Below are 14,943 nucleotides of genomic sequence, written 5' to 3' on the forward strand. Positions count from 1 at the left end.
CTTTCTAGGAACCCCCCTCTCCCCTTTTTTTTGGTCCCTTCTCCCCGAATTAGGTATTGGGCCCTTCTATCAGTAAGGCGCAGCATACGATTATTGCGATTGGTATTGAAATCGAATTTGGTCAATTAAGTGTTCGGATGAGGCGAGTATCGAATAATGGCCTGTTCTGGTGACCGTGTGTAGGTTGCTTAGAATGTCACTGGCAGACGTTAAAAAGGGATGCTGGGCCTAGGGATGAGCATCCAAGAGGGAGGCCGTGTGCCGTTGGCCTGAATATCCAGCTGCTGTTTTCCCCTGTTCGCGGTAAGTTTGCTTTGAGTGTCTTTTTAGGACCCTTCATACTTTAAAAGAGGTTTTTTGTGTTCTGGAGCTTAATTTTGTGAATTCTATTAGGCGAGTCTTTGTGTTAAAAGCATTTGAATTGGCACCCCCCCCCCCTTCCAAGAAAACAAAGGGAAAATCGCAACAACAACAACAGCAACAACATCAACAACAGCAACAACAGCAACGACAACAACATGACCCATAATTTCCCGGTCGATCTTCCATGTAACACACCAGGTGGGAGCAATAAGCAGCGAGTATCGCTTCCAGTAGCCCTCTTTTAGAGTGATACCGTTGAAAAATGAACGTCCGCAAAAATACGTTGGCGACATAGCGCGTTTGACACTTTGTTTTAAGGAGTGATGTATCCTAATAAGAAGTAGACACAAGATTGTTCTGAAAGAACTTTGATTTATGAAATGAGACGAAATATTTTGTATCAGTACCAGGTGTCGAACTGTACAAAATTGAGAGCTAATTTTAGAGTTTGCTCTTTGGGCTACCTCGTTCAGATGCGGCAGAACCTACCTCAACAAGTTTTACGAAGGCATGCCCTGTCCATACGTCGAAGCAGTACCGAGTGTTCGATAAAACGGGGTGGCTACACCCACTATTGACAATGATAATAAAGAACCGCGGCTGTTCAGACTTTTGAAATCCGACCAGTGTGATTTTAACTCATTTTACGTGACCTTCTCGTCGTTGAGGAAATCTGAAATTGTACACACGTAATCTAGAGAGTCGAAAAGTTCTTTTTTGAAAAAAAATAAAAATCGGTTAAACAGTTGTTGAGTATCTTTCTTTGATTTTTTGTTCTTTGGCTTTTTTGTGCGAGTTTATATTCCATTACGATACCAACTTTTTGAAAATGCCGAAAAAGGGAGGTCGTTTTTTGTTTTACTTAGAAATATTGACAAGTAAAAATAAAGGGTCTGTCAGACTATTTTAGACGAAATTAAGGCGAAAATGGCCTAAATTGAAACAAGTAATAATATAAGATTAGATAATACTTTATTATCTAGAGGGAAATTGTCCTTGGCTGTACAGGATCGTAGAAACACATGTAGGTATCATCATCGAGAGCCAGATCTGCGACAGACTTCGGCGATCATGGTTCTCCATTCATTCCTTTGCTCGGATGCTCTAAAAAAAGCTACGTTTCCCTGATCTTTCCCTGTTACCCATTCGTTTAGGTTCCCTAAATATGTTGTTCTGGGCCTACTCCTGTCTCGCTTGCCCTCAATTTTGCCAGTGAGAGCTAGATGTTCAAGACCCTTATGTCTATTCAGGTGTTCCAAGAACATGCAGGTATACATTTAAAAAAAATTAAATTATATATTACTCTCATTAAAATTCAATACGAAAAGAGAAGTAAAGCTGACAAATTGTACATTCACATCAGAAGCATCATTCAACCGCATGCAGGAATTTAATTACAAGACCTTTGGAGTTATAATATACATGTAGATACCTACTCTACAGAGCAACACACATCTATGCTTCATTCTGACAATAGCGTTATGCTATATATATGATTTTTTAAAAACTTGTTTTTTTTTCTTTGTTTTTGGAGGTACTTATCTGCCGCTGCGTGATCTTACAATTTGCGTGGAAAGGGGGTGTGATGGGTCGTTTATAATGCTTTTTACCTTTATTGTACGTGTGGTTTTATACATTTCATCAATTCAAATAAAATCATATCCAGAGATCTTGCTGGCTTTCTTAATGGTTATGTCAAACCTTTCTTTATCTTTCACCTTTCAATTTACAAAATAATGGCTCGTAATGATTATCATCTCACTTCTCCGATGCGGGGATGGAGAGGTCACAGTGGATGGAGCGAATGTGTGACGTCCGCAAACAGACGGAACGCACCACCGGGTGTGGTGTGGTGGGGGACAATACAGCGGGCGGGTTAGCCTAGAGCCCTCTCTTTCTGATCGCCAACGCTGAGCTGTCAACTTCGCTAGAGAAAGAAACCTGATTCGATTTTTGATCAAGTATGACCAAGAGGTCATGTTAAAACAAAATCATCATCAGGGGAGATCACAAAAAGAAATAAACAGAACACCAAACTCATAGATTAGGCCAACTTTATTATTTCCATTGGATTTATTACTGGATCACTTATTGCGAGAATCTGGTATAACGCAAATGTGACACCGGTCCCCTCCCTCTCATTATAACAGGATTCCACTGTAATTAATTTTGAAACCATTATGTGGGGTTGGATAGTGTTGAATGCGGATGAAACATCAGCAAAAAATATCCTGCAGTAATTTCTAGGTGTATCTTTGTGTTTGTAGATGTTATTTAAGAGCATGAGAATGGCACACCCCTCTTGGCACGATAGGCAAATTGCATGTTATCCAGTATGTCTTCTCTTGATTTCCTCAGTTCTTTCAGAACCCGTTTTTCTAAACATTTCATTTTTTTTTCATAAGGACCCATGTTAAAACCACAGGTCTTAGGTTATTCAAATTTTGTATTGATTGTTTCTTTGGGACAGGAAATATTTCAGAGCATTTCCATGAAAGTGGTATTATTCGTTCTTTCAAAGACTTATGTAATTGAATATATCAGTATAAGTGGGAGACAACTGAGTAGAACACATTTTAATAATTTAATTTTTTCTCTGTCGAGTCCACTCGCTTTGTGAGCTTTCACTAATTCAGACGATTTTACACGATCTTGACCTCCTAAACATTAACCTCTAAAATGTCCTTGCTCTTGTCATAGTTTTCGTCTGTGTTGTTGTTGTCGTCTGTGCAGTCATTTTGAGTCGCGTCTTATGACAGTTGGCACCTGGTCGGAGAAGTCGAGGTTGTAAAAACGAGCGTTAAAAGAAGAATTCAGTTCGTTTACAAACCGACTTGGGTTCGTGTCTTGTGTTGGAATGTTTGTCCGTCATGGTGCGTCTCCAACTGTAGTTTTTAAACATTGCCACGTCATTTTTGTGTTGTTACAAGTGAAATTGTGTTCTAACTTTTCTTTGTAAACATGCTTACACTCCCTTTTTTTCCTTTAACATATTATTTGTTGTTTTTAATTTGTCTCGGTCTTTCAGTTTGAATGCCTTCTTCTTCTATTTTGATATTTCATTTAGCTCCTTGCTAACCCATGGCTTTTTGTTATGGTAGTAGATAACTTATTTTTTAGATGAATGTAGATCTTCACAAAACCTAATGAAACCAACGATAGTCTCACATTTTTCATTTACACGAGTACATGAATCTTTAAAAACATTCCAATCCGTACATTCAAAGCAACCTCTCAGGTTTTCCCTGTTTTCTTCACTCCTGATGGTGACAACTTTTTAAATTGGTTTTGAAGATTTTAATTTGGGTTTGACTTTGGTGATAAAAGAGACATGCAATGACCAGAGTTTCCTACTGAAGCCAGAGAGATACATTTGTAAGCATTAGAAGCATTTACATAACTTAAGTCAATAGTTTTGTCCTCACTGGTTGGTACATTAACATAGTGATGGAAAGTGGGGAGGGCAGAAGTTAAAGAGTATTAGTTAAAATCCCCAATGATAATTATTACATCGTCTGGACAAGAAGACTGTTGTTCAGACAAGCTCTACCTCGAAAAAAAAAAGACCAAACCGCCTGAGAAAGGACAGCGTCTTGCCTCATGACAATGCCATACTGCATACCGCAGAACTGACCAAGGATTAGCTACGAAGATACGATGTGGAGATTCTGCCACAATTAGCACACAATCAAGACATTGCTACTTTAGATTATCAACTGGGACTGGACCTCTTAAGTGGTATCTGTCAGGATACAGCTTCAAAGAGGAAGAAGATCTCTTTGAAGAAGTTTAGAATTCGTTATAACCTCTTGACGAGGATTTCTTGAGAGAGGGTATATTTTGACTTGTGCACCGATAGCAAAAATTCATTGATCTTCACTCGGAGATTACACTGAGAAGTAAATAAATAGTGTGAGTAATTAATTCAGAAATTCAGTGTGAAATTAAAAGTAGATTTTTTTCAAATTATTGCTATTTTCACCTTAAATTCGGGAGAGCCCTCGGTGTCACGATAGTCACCGTATTGTACCTTACTCTTTTTTAATCACGGGACGTAAGCGCCCCGTATGCCATGGGCTTTTGGTTAATGTTTTTCACTTCGGGGATCAACATAAAAAAGTCAGACACTACACCCGGGCTCATTATTAGATTGCCTGCTGTCGTGTGTGTTCGTCCCTCCAGTTTACACTCGTGTGTGTATACTAGCATTACATGGTGTCAGAAGTCAGTGGATAGCGTGTCACAAGTGTCAGAATGCCTCATTTCAAGCCTCCTGAACCGTTTGATTTTTCCAAACCTCACGAGTGGCCCGAGTGGCGACAGCGTATGCTACGATACCGCACAGCCACCAAACTGAGCGCAGAGACCGGAGCAATTCAAGTAAGTTCATTGATTTACGCTATGGGACGCCAAGCTGAACAGATATTTAACACGTTCACGTTCCCTGCTCCCGTCGAAGGTAACGATTCTAGGGACAACTTTGACACTGCCTTAGAGAATTTCGACGCTCACTTTGTCCCCAAGCGGAATCTTATCCACGAAAGAGCAAAGTTTCATGCACGAGCACAAAACAGTGGGGAGACAATAGAAGAATATGTAAGAGCCCTGTACGAGCTTTCAGAACATGCAGACTTTAAGGACCGAGATGAAACCATAAGGGATAGACTCGTCCTAGGAGTACTGGACAATGAACTGTCACAGCGCTTACAACTCTAGGCAACTCTTACTTTGAAATCAGCCATCGAAGCAGCTCGCCATTTCGAGCTCGTAAAGGGTCAGGTCAGTAGCCAACGTCAGCTAGGTGCAGCAGTCACAGTAGATGCATTGCGCTACGCCAGAGGGGATATTCGTCGCCTGCTCACCCCAGGGGTAGAGGCGGCCGAAGAACAAGTAGACACTCACAACACAGAGGCAGCCATGCATCACCGTCAACTTTCTCTAACTACAGTAGCTGTGGAAGAGGTCATGCCCAAAACAATTGCCCAGCGTGTGGGAAAACTTGCAGCAAATGCGGCAAGCGCAATCATTTCGCAACAGTCTGTCGCAGCAACAGCCGCAATGTCAACGAAATCACTGAATCGGAAACTCCTTCGTTCTTTTTAGGTGCTGTTGACAAAGACTCGGACAGTAATGTCGTTACCGATGTAAACTCCAGGCGAAGTTAATGAGCCACCATGGCGCGTTACACTGAACCTTGGAGGGAGAGCTACATCCTTCAAGATAGACACAGTGGCCGATGTTTCGATAATGTCGAAGGCCGTCTACAACCGTCTCAGTCCTCCTCCAAAGCTGAAAACAACGTCTGGAGTTCTTCGCAGTCCTGGTGGAGTCATAAGGAGCGTGGGAGAATTTATCGCAACTACGCAGCATAACAATCGCAACTTTGCGTTCCGTGTTTTCGTCCTTGACTACGACACCGACTGTCTTCTCAGTCGCGACGCCGCAGTTCGTCTGGGACTGATCTCTCGAGACAGAATAGACCCTGCCAACCTCGTGTTCGGCGATGTGGGACCTCAACCTATACGCTGCGAGCCAGTGAAAATCATCTTGAAAGAAGATGCGCAGCCATACTCTGTGAACGTCGCACTTCGGATTCCCATTCCACTCATGGACGAAGTCAAAGCTGAACTAGACCGCATGGAGGCCGCAGGTGTCATTGAGAAGATCAGCGCTCCTACTGACTGGTGCGCGTCCATGGTCCCGGTCAGAAAAAGGTCTGGTAGCGTTAGAATCTGCACAGATCTGAAAAAGCTCAACCTATCGGTGAAGCGTGAACGATTCATGCTGCCCACCATAGACGACATTTTGTACAAACTCAGCGGATCAAACAAGTTCAACAAGCTTGATGCAACTTCATCCTTTTGGCAGTTGGCATTGGACGACGACTCCGCGAAGCTGACCACTTTCATTACACTGTTCGGTCGGTACTTCTACAGACGTCTCTGATTTGGAATCACCTCTGCGCCTGAGATATTTCAGCGCACGATGCAAGACATTCTAGCGAGCATAGACGGTGTTGAGTGCTTTATGGACGATATCCTCCTGCACACGGATGGTCAGGAGAAACATGATAAGCTGAAGAAGAAAGTCTTCCAGCGGCTAAAGGAGCGTGGGGTCAAGTTGAACAAATCCAAGTGCAAGTTTGACAAGGATGAAATCGATTTTCTAGGCCACATCATCAGCGGCCAGATCCATCCAAGGTCAGCGCCATCACTGAAATGCCAGAGCCAGAGAACATGACAGACTTACGACGAGTGCTCGGCATGGTGAACTATTTGGGCAGGCTTGTGCCAAATCTGTCAACAGTCATGAAGCCGCTCACCGATCTTTTGAATCGCGATGCTGAGTGGGCGTGGACTCCAGCGCAGTCATCTGCCTTCACTGAAGTCAAGAAGTTACTGTCGTCAGCTCCAACACTCGCCTTCTTCGACATGAGGAAGCCTGTCACTGTAAGCGCCGATGCAAAGCAGCTACGGACTGGGGGGAGTTTTCCTCTAGGAGGACAGGGGTGATCTTCAGCCAGTGGCCTACTGTTCCAGAACTTTATCTAGGGAGGAGAAGAACTACGCTCAGGTCGAAAAGGAACTGTTGGCGGCCACCTGGGCGTGCGAAAAGTTCGATCGCTACCTCATCGGTCTGCCGTCATTCACACTGCTCACCGACCACAAGCCCATTGTGCCTCTGATCAACTCTAAAGAACTGAATGATGCACCTGTCCGCTGCCAACGAATGCTGATGAGGATGATGCGCTACAGCGGAAAGGCAGTATACACCCAAGGGAAAAACATGACTGTCGCAGACTCCTTGTCCCGAAGTCCAGTAGTGAGCACCGAGCCTGAAGAATTTGGTGAAGAAATCGAGGCTCATGTCGCTACAATCCAGATGTCATGGGATGCCACGGATAGCAAACTTGGCGAAATCAGAAACAAGTCTCAACAGGATCCAGCGATCAGTGCTGCGATACAGTACACCAGAAGCGGTTGGCCAAAATTCATACAAAACGTCAGGTCCGAAGCTCGCGACCTCTACGCAGTTTCCAGTGAACTGAGCGAAGTCCATGGACTACTCGTCAGAGGTAACCACATCGTAATCCCAAAGGCAATGCGAGGTGAGATGCTCAGCAGGATCGACGACGGTCACCTCAGAGTGTCGAAGTGTCGAGAACGGGCCAAATATTCCATTTGGTGGCCTGGTCTCAGCTCCGAGATACGGGAAGTCGTCTCTAGATGCGACCATTGTCAGCGGAAACGTCCAGCACAACCAAGCGAACCTCTAACCCCAACAGCTCTACCTGAGCGGCCGTTCCAGATGGTTGGTGCTGACCTCTGCAACTACAAGGGACATGACTACCTGGTACTCGTGGACTACTTCTCACGGTACTTGGAGGTGGCCTACATGCCAGACACCACCTCAGAGACTGTTGTGTACAAACTGAAAAACATCTTCGCTCGGTTTGGCATTCCAGAACTACTTCTGACTGACAACGGTCCCAAGTTTGTGTCAGACCGTTTCCACAAGTTCGCCAAGGGCTGGGGGTTTAAACACACGACCAGCAGTCATTTTCCCCAAAGCAACGGCGGGTCGGAGAGAGCAGTCGAGGAAGCGAAGAAAGCCCTGAGTCAGGACGACCCATTTTTCGCACTCCTGATCTACAGGTCTACACTGGTGTCACCAACGGAGGCGAGCCCAGCGGAACTTGCTCTTGAACGACGCCTGAGGACGACCCTGCCAACTCTACCGTCAAACCTGAACCAGCAGGTCTACGACAGAGCGAAGATTGCAGCCAGAGACGCTGAGTCGAAGCGTAAGTACAAACAAGCTTTTGACAGACGTCACGGAGCCCAGAACCTCCCGGAGCTGAATCCTGGTCAGCTCGTCCTGCAGAAGCTGGAGACCGACAAGGAGTGGCGTGGCCCTGCGGTTGTCAAAGAACGGTGTGCACCGAGGCCTTACATCATACAGTCTGGGGATAGGGCTTACCGCAGGAACCGCAAACACCTGAAGCGCTACGTCGACCCTCCTTCCATGCCTTTTTCACTTGTTGCCACCCCAGAGCCTACTCTGATGTTCGTTCCCTTACCTCCACCACCAGCTGTCCAGCTGGTGGAGCCTGATGTCACACCACCATCACCTCAGCCAGATGTCGCTCCAGCCAGTCCTGCTCCAACAACTACCCGAAGTGGACAAGTGGTCAGGAGACCCGCTCGCTACCCGGACTGATGTTCTTGCGACCCAGTCGTATCCTTTCGATGACTGATTTTACTTTTTGTTTATTCTTTGCTGATTACCCAACAGTTGTGTAGACTTACCTGTTCGAGGTAATTTATTTTCTTAAGTTTCGTTATTTGAACGCTATGCAGTTCTATGAATGTGACAAAGACAATTTGAAATGTGGAAATTATGAAATACCAAAGAACTTTATTGAAATGTGTTACCAAGTTCTCAAGTGCAAGCCCCGAATCTTCAAAGACAATTGATGTGTGAATTTTGTTAAAGTTAGAACATTCCCCATTGAGAGACTCGAAACCGATAATCTTTAATCCGTTTTGGGGTTTTCCTTTTTCTTCAATATTAAAAGGGGAGATGTCACGGTAGTCAGCGTATTGTACCTTACTCTTTTTTAATCACGGGACGAAAGCCCCGTATGCCATGGGCTTTTGGTTAATGTTACTCACTTCGGGGATCAACATAAAAAGTCAGACACTACACCCGGGCTTATTATTAGAATGCTTGCTGTCGTGTGTGTTCGTCTCTCCAGTTTACAGTCGTGTGTGTATACTAACATTACACTCGGTATTATCAAATACTTCAAAACTATCCTTTCGACTTAGGAAAAGCCATGTTGGTTGTCTGTTGTCCCCACTAAAGGAACGTATATTTTCTGCTTCGCAGTGAGACAATGGCGAAAAAAGGTTGGAGGCCATGGTCTGCTGCTATCGTAGTCCTCCTTGTTGTTACGAGAATTGATGCCATTTGCCAGAAACGAGAAGTATTGGGGGATCTCTCCATCCCGGGGTAAGTTTGGGGATGACCTGTCCTTGACTTGACAAAACGATTAATTAGTGATAAAATATGTTCATGATGAACGGTTCATGATTTGCATATATAATTTATGCATGACAAGTAGTTTGTCTATTCTAGCGTAGGTAAGTGAAGTGATTTTATTCCAGAATGAGCTTTTGAATTATTTTGTCAATTCATGAGTACGTTTACGAGAGCTTTGACTATTCTCTAGTTAAAAATTATGTCAAGGGATTTGCCTATTCCACGATAAATTGTTGACTTAGTTATTGCATAGTGAAATATGGAACAATTTGTCTTGCGTTATGTATTTTTAAGGGTAATCTTTAGTACAATATTTCGCTCTGTCCCGGAATTTGTAAAGTGATCTGTCTTGTGATGCTCTGTCTGTACCGAGGGTATTTTATTCATTAACATCACTGAAGGTAAACTGTCCATAGCCATTTTTACTGATTCAGTGTAAACTACACGAATATAATCGCAGCAATTTCTATTCGCAGCTTTTTCTATTCGTTTTCCCCCCTCAAATGTAGCTGTTTTACTACCTCATCGATGCAATCTAGATACCCTCTAGAAGCAGACTTCAACTCTGATTGTCAAAGCCAACCTTTGCTGAAAGAAATACTAGGTTCCAACGGAAAGACCGAGATGCTCGATAAAATTACCCCCAAAACGAACCAAACTCAAGTCTTCTGTGTGCGAAGGCTAAGTGCCTATCTGTTACACTATAGACGCCAGTTTTCTACTCGTATGCTGCTGTATAGTAAACAGATTGTGTTCTCCTACTTGGCGCTACTGTTCCAACTTGAGTGTTTGTGGTGGATATAAGATTGTAGCCCAGTTGAACTCTTTCATCATGTTGTAAATCGGGTCAGTCGTCTGCATCTGCGCGTTAATGAACCTTTCCACTTCCCCAGAAAAGGCTTCTGAGTCTGCTCTGGCTGACTTTCATTCCATGAGATTTGACCTTTAAAGTCAAAGCACTTTAACCCTTTGACGTGAGTGGAGAAGATGAAAGGTAGTCGATGACGTACATACTATTTTATATCCTTACCACTTCTTGCCATAGCCTTCAATTTTCTCAGTCTTCCCGATTTGTTTTTATCGCACCTTTTGACATTATGACGTGTATGCGCGTACTTTTGTTGCTATAGCTTGCAGTTATTAGATTTTACATGATTGTTTTTGTATCGTGTTCCTGACGAAGCCCTTTACAGGGCGAAAAGTTGAACTTGTATTAAACCTGAAAAATCTCTCTACCCCCCTTTTTTTCTCTGCTACCTAAAAATGATGATGATGGTGATGATGATGATGATGATGATGATGATGATGATGATGATGATGATGATGATGATGATGATGATGATGATGATGATGGTGGTGTCAGTGACAAAGTCGTCTACGACGTAGAAAAAGACAACGATAGACACTCCGACAACACATGACTTTATTTAAGACGTGAGTATAGTGTGACAGAGAAAAAAAATCCAATAAAGAAACAAAAAGCAAAGAGAAAATCTGGGGTAGATTACCTCTCTCCTTCTCAACCCCACCTCCGGACACATCCTGAAATAATAGTTACCAGTGTATAGAGTGGTTCAGTCGTTTGTCTTTGCTTTCACCTTTACGAAGGCACAATGACATGTATGCAGTGATCCAACCAAGTGTCTTTCCTTTCACCGTTACCTGGATACCTGTGCGCATAGATTCAACTGTGTGTCGTTGCTTTCTCCATTACATGGGCACCTCTATGCAACGATTCAACCGACTGTGTTTTCTTTCACCGTTTCCTGGATATCTGTGCGCATTGATTTAACAGTGTGTCTTTGCTTTCACCTGTATGCAGTGATTCATCCGAGTGTCTTTTCTTTCTCCCTTACCCAGGCACCACCCTCTGGTTGTCCGTTACAACGTTTGCGTAGACAACACCACCATATCACCCGAACCCTCCATGGTGCAGACCGGGTAAGCGATCGAATTGCATCCATTGAGCCTTAGTTTCAGGGGTTTCACTAAGATTCTCTACTGGTAGTATAGAATCTTTGGTTTCACTATAGCTGATGCATAGATAGTATATTTGTCACTTAGAGGCTATGCAAGGGACACTTTCACAGGATGACGTCTAATCAATCTGCATAGTTAAACGCAGATGAACTAATGAATTAACTAACAAACCAAGAAGCGAATAAAATTGCTTGTTCAATAATCTTAAAAGTCTGCATTACATGTATTTGCTGTCAAACACAATGACTAACAGAGTAGAGTCTATTCGTGTATGTGTGGTGCATGCTTGCAAGCGTGCATGTGTGTGTTTGTGTGTGTGTGTGTGTGTGTGTGTGTGTGTGAGTGAGTGTGTGAGTGTGTGTGTGTGTGTGTGTGTGTGTGTGTGTGTGTGTGTGTGTGTGTGTGATATATACATATATATAATATACACACTATGATGTTTTAATTTTTTTAAAATACGTAATGATTTTTTTTCGTTTATATGTCCTCAGGGTTGCTACCTTCATACGAGAGTGTTGTGGATGCCGGGTCTCCAGTGTAACAGAGAGAGAGGTGAGTGGACAGTATGTGTGTGTGTGTGTGTGTGTGTGTGTGTGTGTGTGTGTGTGTGTGTGTGTGTGTGTGTTCCAAAATTTCTTCACAACAAGCCAGAGGGATTGCTCATGTTGATTCATTCAAATGTCAGCTGAAGTCGTTTCTGTTTTAAAACTAATAAGATAAATATTAGGAGTGATTTTCTTTTATTCAGAACACAACGTTTTATGTTACTGTTGTACCTTGTACTGTTTTGTAAAGCGTTCAGAGCCTGTGTATTTTAATCGGGGTGGAGTGCTATATACATGTCTATTATTATTATTATTATTATTATTATTATTATTATTATTATTATTATTATTATTATTATTATTATTATTATTATTAAGGCCAATAAACAACAAAAAAAAAGATTGATGAACAGTCCATTATTCATTAGACTGAAAACGTTGAAGATAGGCCTACCTAAAACTCAGGATTTTTACTCACTTTTTAAAAAGTCTCTTTTGATATGGTTTCTGTCCGCTCAACAAACTTTCCTAGCTATAACGTAGAAAAAGCCTATTATTTTCTATTGGTATGGTCGCAGTCTGAAACATAAAGTATTTTTCAACGGATAAGAATGGAGTGGATCCTAGGCTGGTGCTCTGGTATAGTTTGCTCCTTCTACCCTCTTAAACACCTGTCGTCTTTATCTCTCCTCTTTTTTGTATATTATTACTCTCTAATAACATCTTTGATCGTCAGCGCTTATATGATCTATTTGTGATGCAAGTACCGTTGAACTCTCACTGCAACTTAGATAGGACTACAAAAGAGACACTACGGTACAAAAGTGTGGGCGCGCGTTTTCAGTGTTAGTTTGTGTGTATGCATGAGTGAGTACGTGTGTGGGTTTGTGTTTGTGTGTGTATGCATGTGTGTTTACGTGCGCGCTGTGTGCAAAATTGTTTTGTGTATGTGTGTGTGTGTGTGTGTGTGTGTGTGTGTGTGTGTGTGTGTGTGTGTGTGTGTGTGTGTGTTGTGTTTGTGTGTTTGTGTGAGTTTGTGTGAGTGTGTGTGTGTGTGGAGGAAGGGGGGTGTGGGGTGTGTAAATACCTTACTTTTTACTTTTTATTTTTTCCTTCCTCTGGTATCCTTAGGATGTTGATGGGAGGTGCAGGTTTAGGTCCTGTGCTAGGTGTGTAGCGTCTGTGGTAAATAATATGTTATGTTGTTCCAGGACCTTTTTGTTACCCCATCCAGCCTTTCTTGGTCTTCCTCTTGATTTGAAGCCGGATTCTCGGGTATTGTAAGCTCTAGCCGCTAGTTGTTTCTGGGGCTTTCTGGTTAGATGTCCAAACCATTAGACTCTTTGACGCTCTTTGAATTTTTATTACTGGTGGTATTCCAGTTTGCAGACGTATGCTTTCGTTTCTTATGTGGTCTCTTCTGGTGACCTTGGTGGTTTTGCGGAGGCACCTCATTTCGCATGCATTGATATTTCTTTCTTGTGCCTTGCTTAGAGACCATGTTTGGTGTTGGTATTTTAAGGCTGGTATGAAGATGCTATTGATGAGCTGGAATTTCACTTCGATTGGGATGTTTTTGTGACTGAGCAGGGGTGCTAGCTGGTAGGTCGCTGCATTTGCCTGCATTATTCTTGTTTCTATTTCTTTTTCCATACGCCCATCTCGTGTGAAGATGCTTCTCAAATTTTTAAATTCCTTTACTTTTTGAAATTGTGTTCCGTAAATAAGGATGTTGGATTTCCTTGGGTTTCAGCAGACCTTCATAACTTCTGTTTTTGAAATGGAGATTTTTATGTTTAGGTGTTTACATTCATCATTTAGTTTTGTGGTGTGTTTTCGTAATTCTTCTTCATCTGTATTTAATAGACTCTGGTCATCAGAAAATAGAAGCACGTTCAGTTCAGTGATGTTGTCATTTGCTGTTTTCGTGATCTAATCAATAAAGTGATAAAGAGCAGCGGAGAGAGAACTCTCCCTTGTCTCACACTAGACCTGAAGGGAAACCTGTCCAAAAGTCATTATGTTGGTATTACGGCACACAGGCTGTTTTTATAAAGTGACATGATGTTCTCCAGGAACTGTCCTCTTACACCATATTCCTGTAAGACTTCCCAATATTGAAATTTACCCGATCGAACGCCTTTTCCTGGTCCAACGAGACGATATTGAGGTCTTTGTTATGTACAATGGCAGTCTCACACAACTGTCTTAATGCCCCTGCCTTTTCTGAAGCCAAACTAGGATTCACTGAGTTGAGTCTCTACAATTGGTCTCATTCTCATTTCCAATGTCTTGGCATGCATTTTACCCACATGGCTAAGAAGGGATATTCCTCTGTCGGTTCCACAGTCTCTTTTGTTACCTTTCTTTTTTTCCAAATAGGTACAATGACAGCTCGCTGCCAGTCATCGGGTGTTATTTTGTCGCCCAGGCCATTTGTGTATGCTACATATTATCTGTTTATAAATATTATATTATACTCATGTACATACGTATGCTCCCATGTAGCACTTCGATAACTTTGTACTTTTATCTTATTTCGTAGTAGCTGTCGAAAACGAAATACGTATCCCTCCCCCCTCCCCCTCCACCCACTCCCCATCCCCACCCCGTTTCCAGTGAAGGATAAATACAGTGTTCCTTTGTCTTGGCTCATTTTACAAACATTCTATTTCAGCACCGCCTGCAAACGCTACACCCTCCATCTGAAACCCGGAGCATCTACGTGCCGGAGATCCAAGCCTGCGAGTGCGTGGCTTGTGACACCAACGTCTACGACTGGGCCCAGTACTTCATGTTTCTCAACCACAGGAGAAGGAAATAAAGCGGCACGTTGAAAATAACTAAAACCGTGTTAGTAGGCAGGTCTACTTGGCTTTGATTATGTTCTTCTTGTTTGTAGTCGTGATGATCTTTTCTTTCTTTCTTCTATATTTGTTTTTTAAAGTGTGGCCTATAAATATTTACAAAGCAGTTTCATTGTATTGTGTTCCCCGCAATTTGTTTTCCC

General features: G+C 42.7%; 1 protein-coding gene across 1 annotated transcript; it reads left to right on the plus strand.

Moving 5' to 3' along the window:
• The first annotated feature begins 264 nt into the window (after nt 1-264).
• On the plus strand, nt 265-14,782 carry LOC101846594. The gene is made up of 5 exons (XM_005102753.3): nt 265-303; nt 9,256-9,378; nt 11,269-11,349; nt 11,880-11,940; nt 14,611-14,782. The coding sequence occupies exons 2-5, from the start codon at nt 9,263-9,265 to the stop codon at nt 14,755-14,757; spliced, it is 405 nt and encodes a 134-aa protein (XP_005102810.1). The 5' UTR covers nt 265-303; nt 9,256-9,262; the 3' UTR covers nt 14,758-14,782.
• Nucleotides 14,783-14,943: the final 161 nt, after the last annotated feature.

This window comes from Aplysia californica, unplaced genomic scaffold, assembly GCF_000002075.1.
Source record: "Aplysia californica isolate F4 #8 unplaced genomic scaffold, AplCal3.0 scaffold00338, whole genome shotgun sequence".
NCBI classification, from domain to species: domain Eukaryota; kingdom Metazoa; phylum Mollusca; class Gastropoda; order Aplysiida; family Aplysiidae; genus Aplysia; species Aplysia californica.

Coding starts and splice junctions, on each gene's coding strand:
- LOC101846594 (XM_005102753.3), top strand. CDS start 9,263: ATGGCGAAAAAAGGTTGGAGGCCATGGTCTGCTGCTATCGTAGTCCTC. Junction 9,379..11,268: donor GGGGATCTCTCCATCCCGGG/GTAAGTTTGGGG, acceptor TCCCTTACCCAG/GCACCACCCTCTGGTTGTCC. Junction 11,350..11,879: donor CCCTCCATGGTGCAGACCGG/GTAAGCGATCGA, acceptor ATATGTCCTCAG/GGTTGCTACCTTCATACGAG.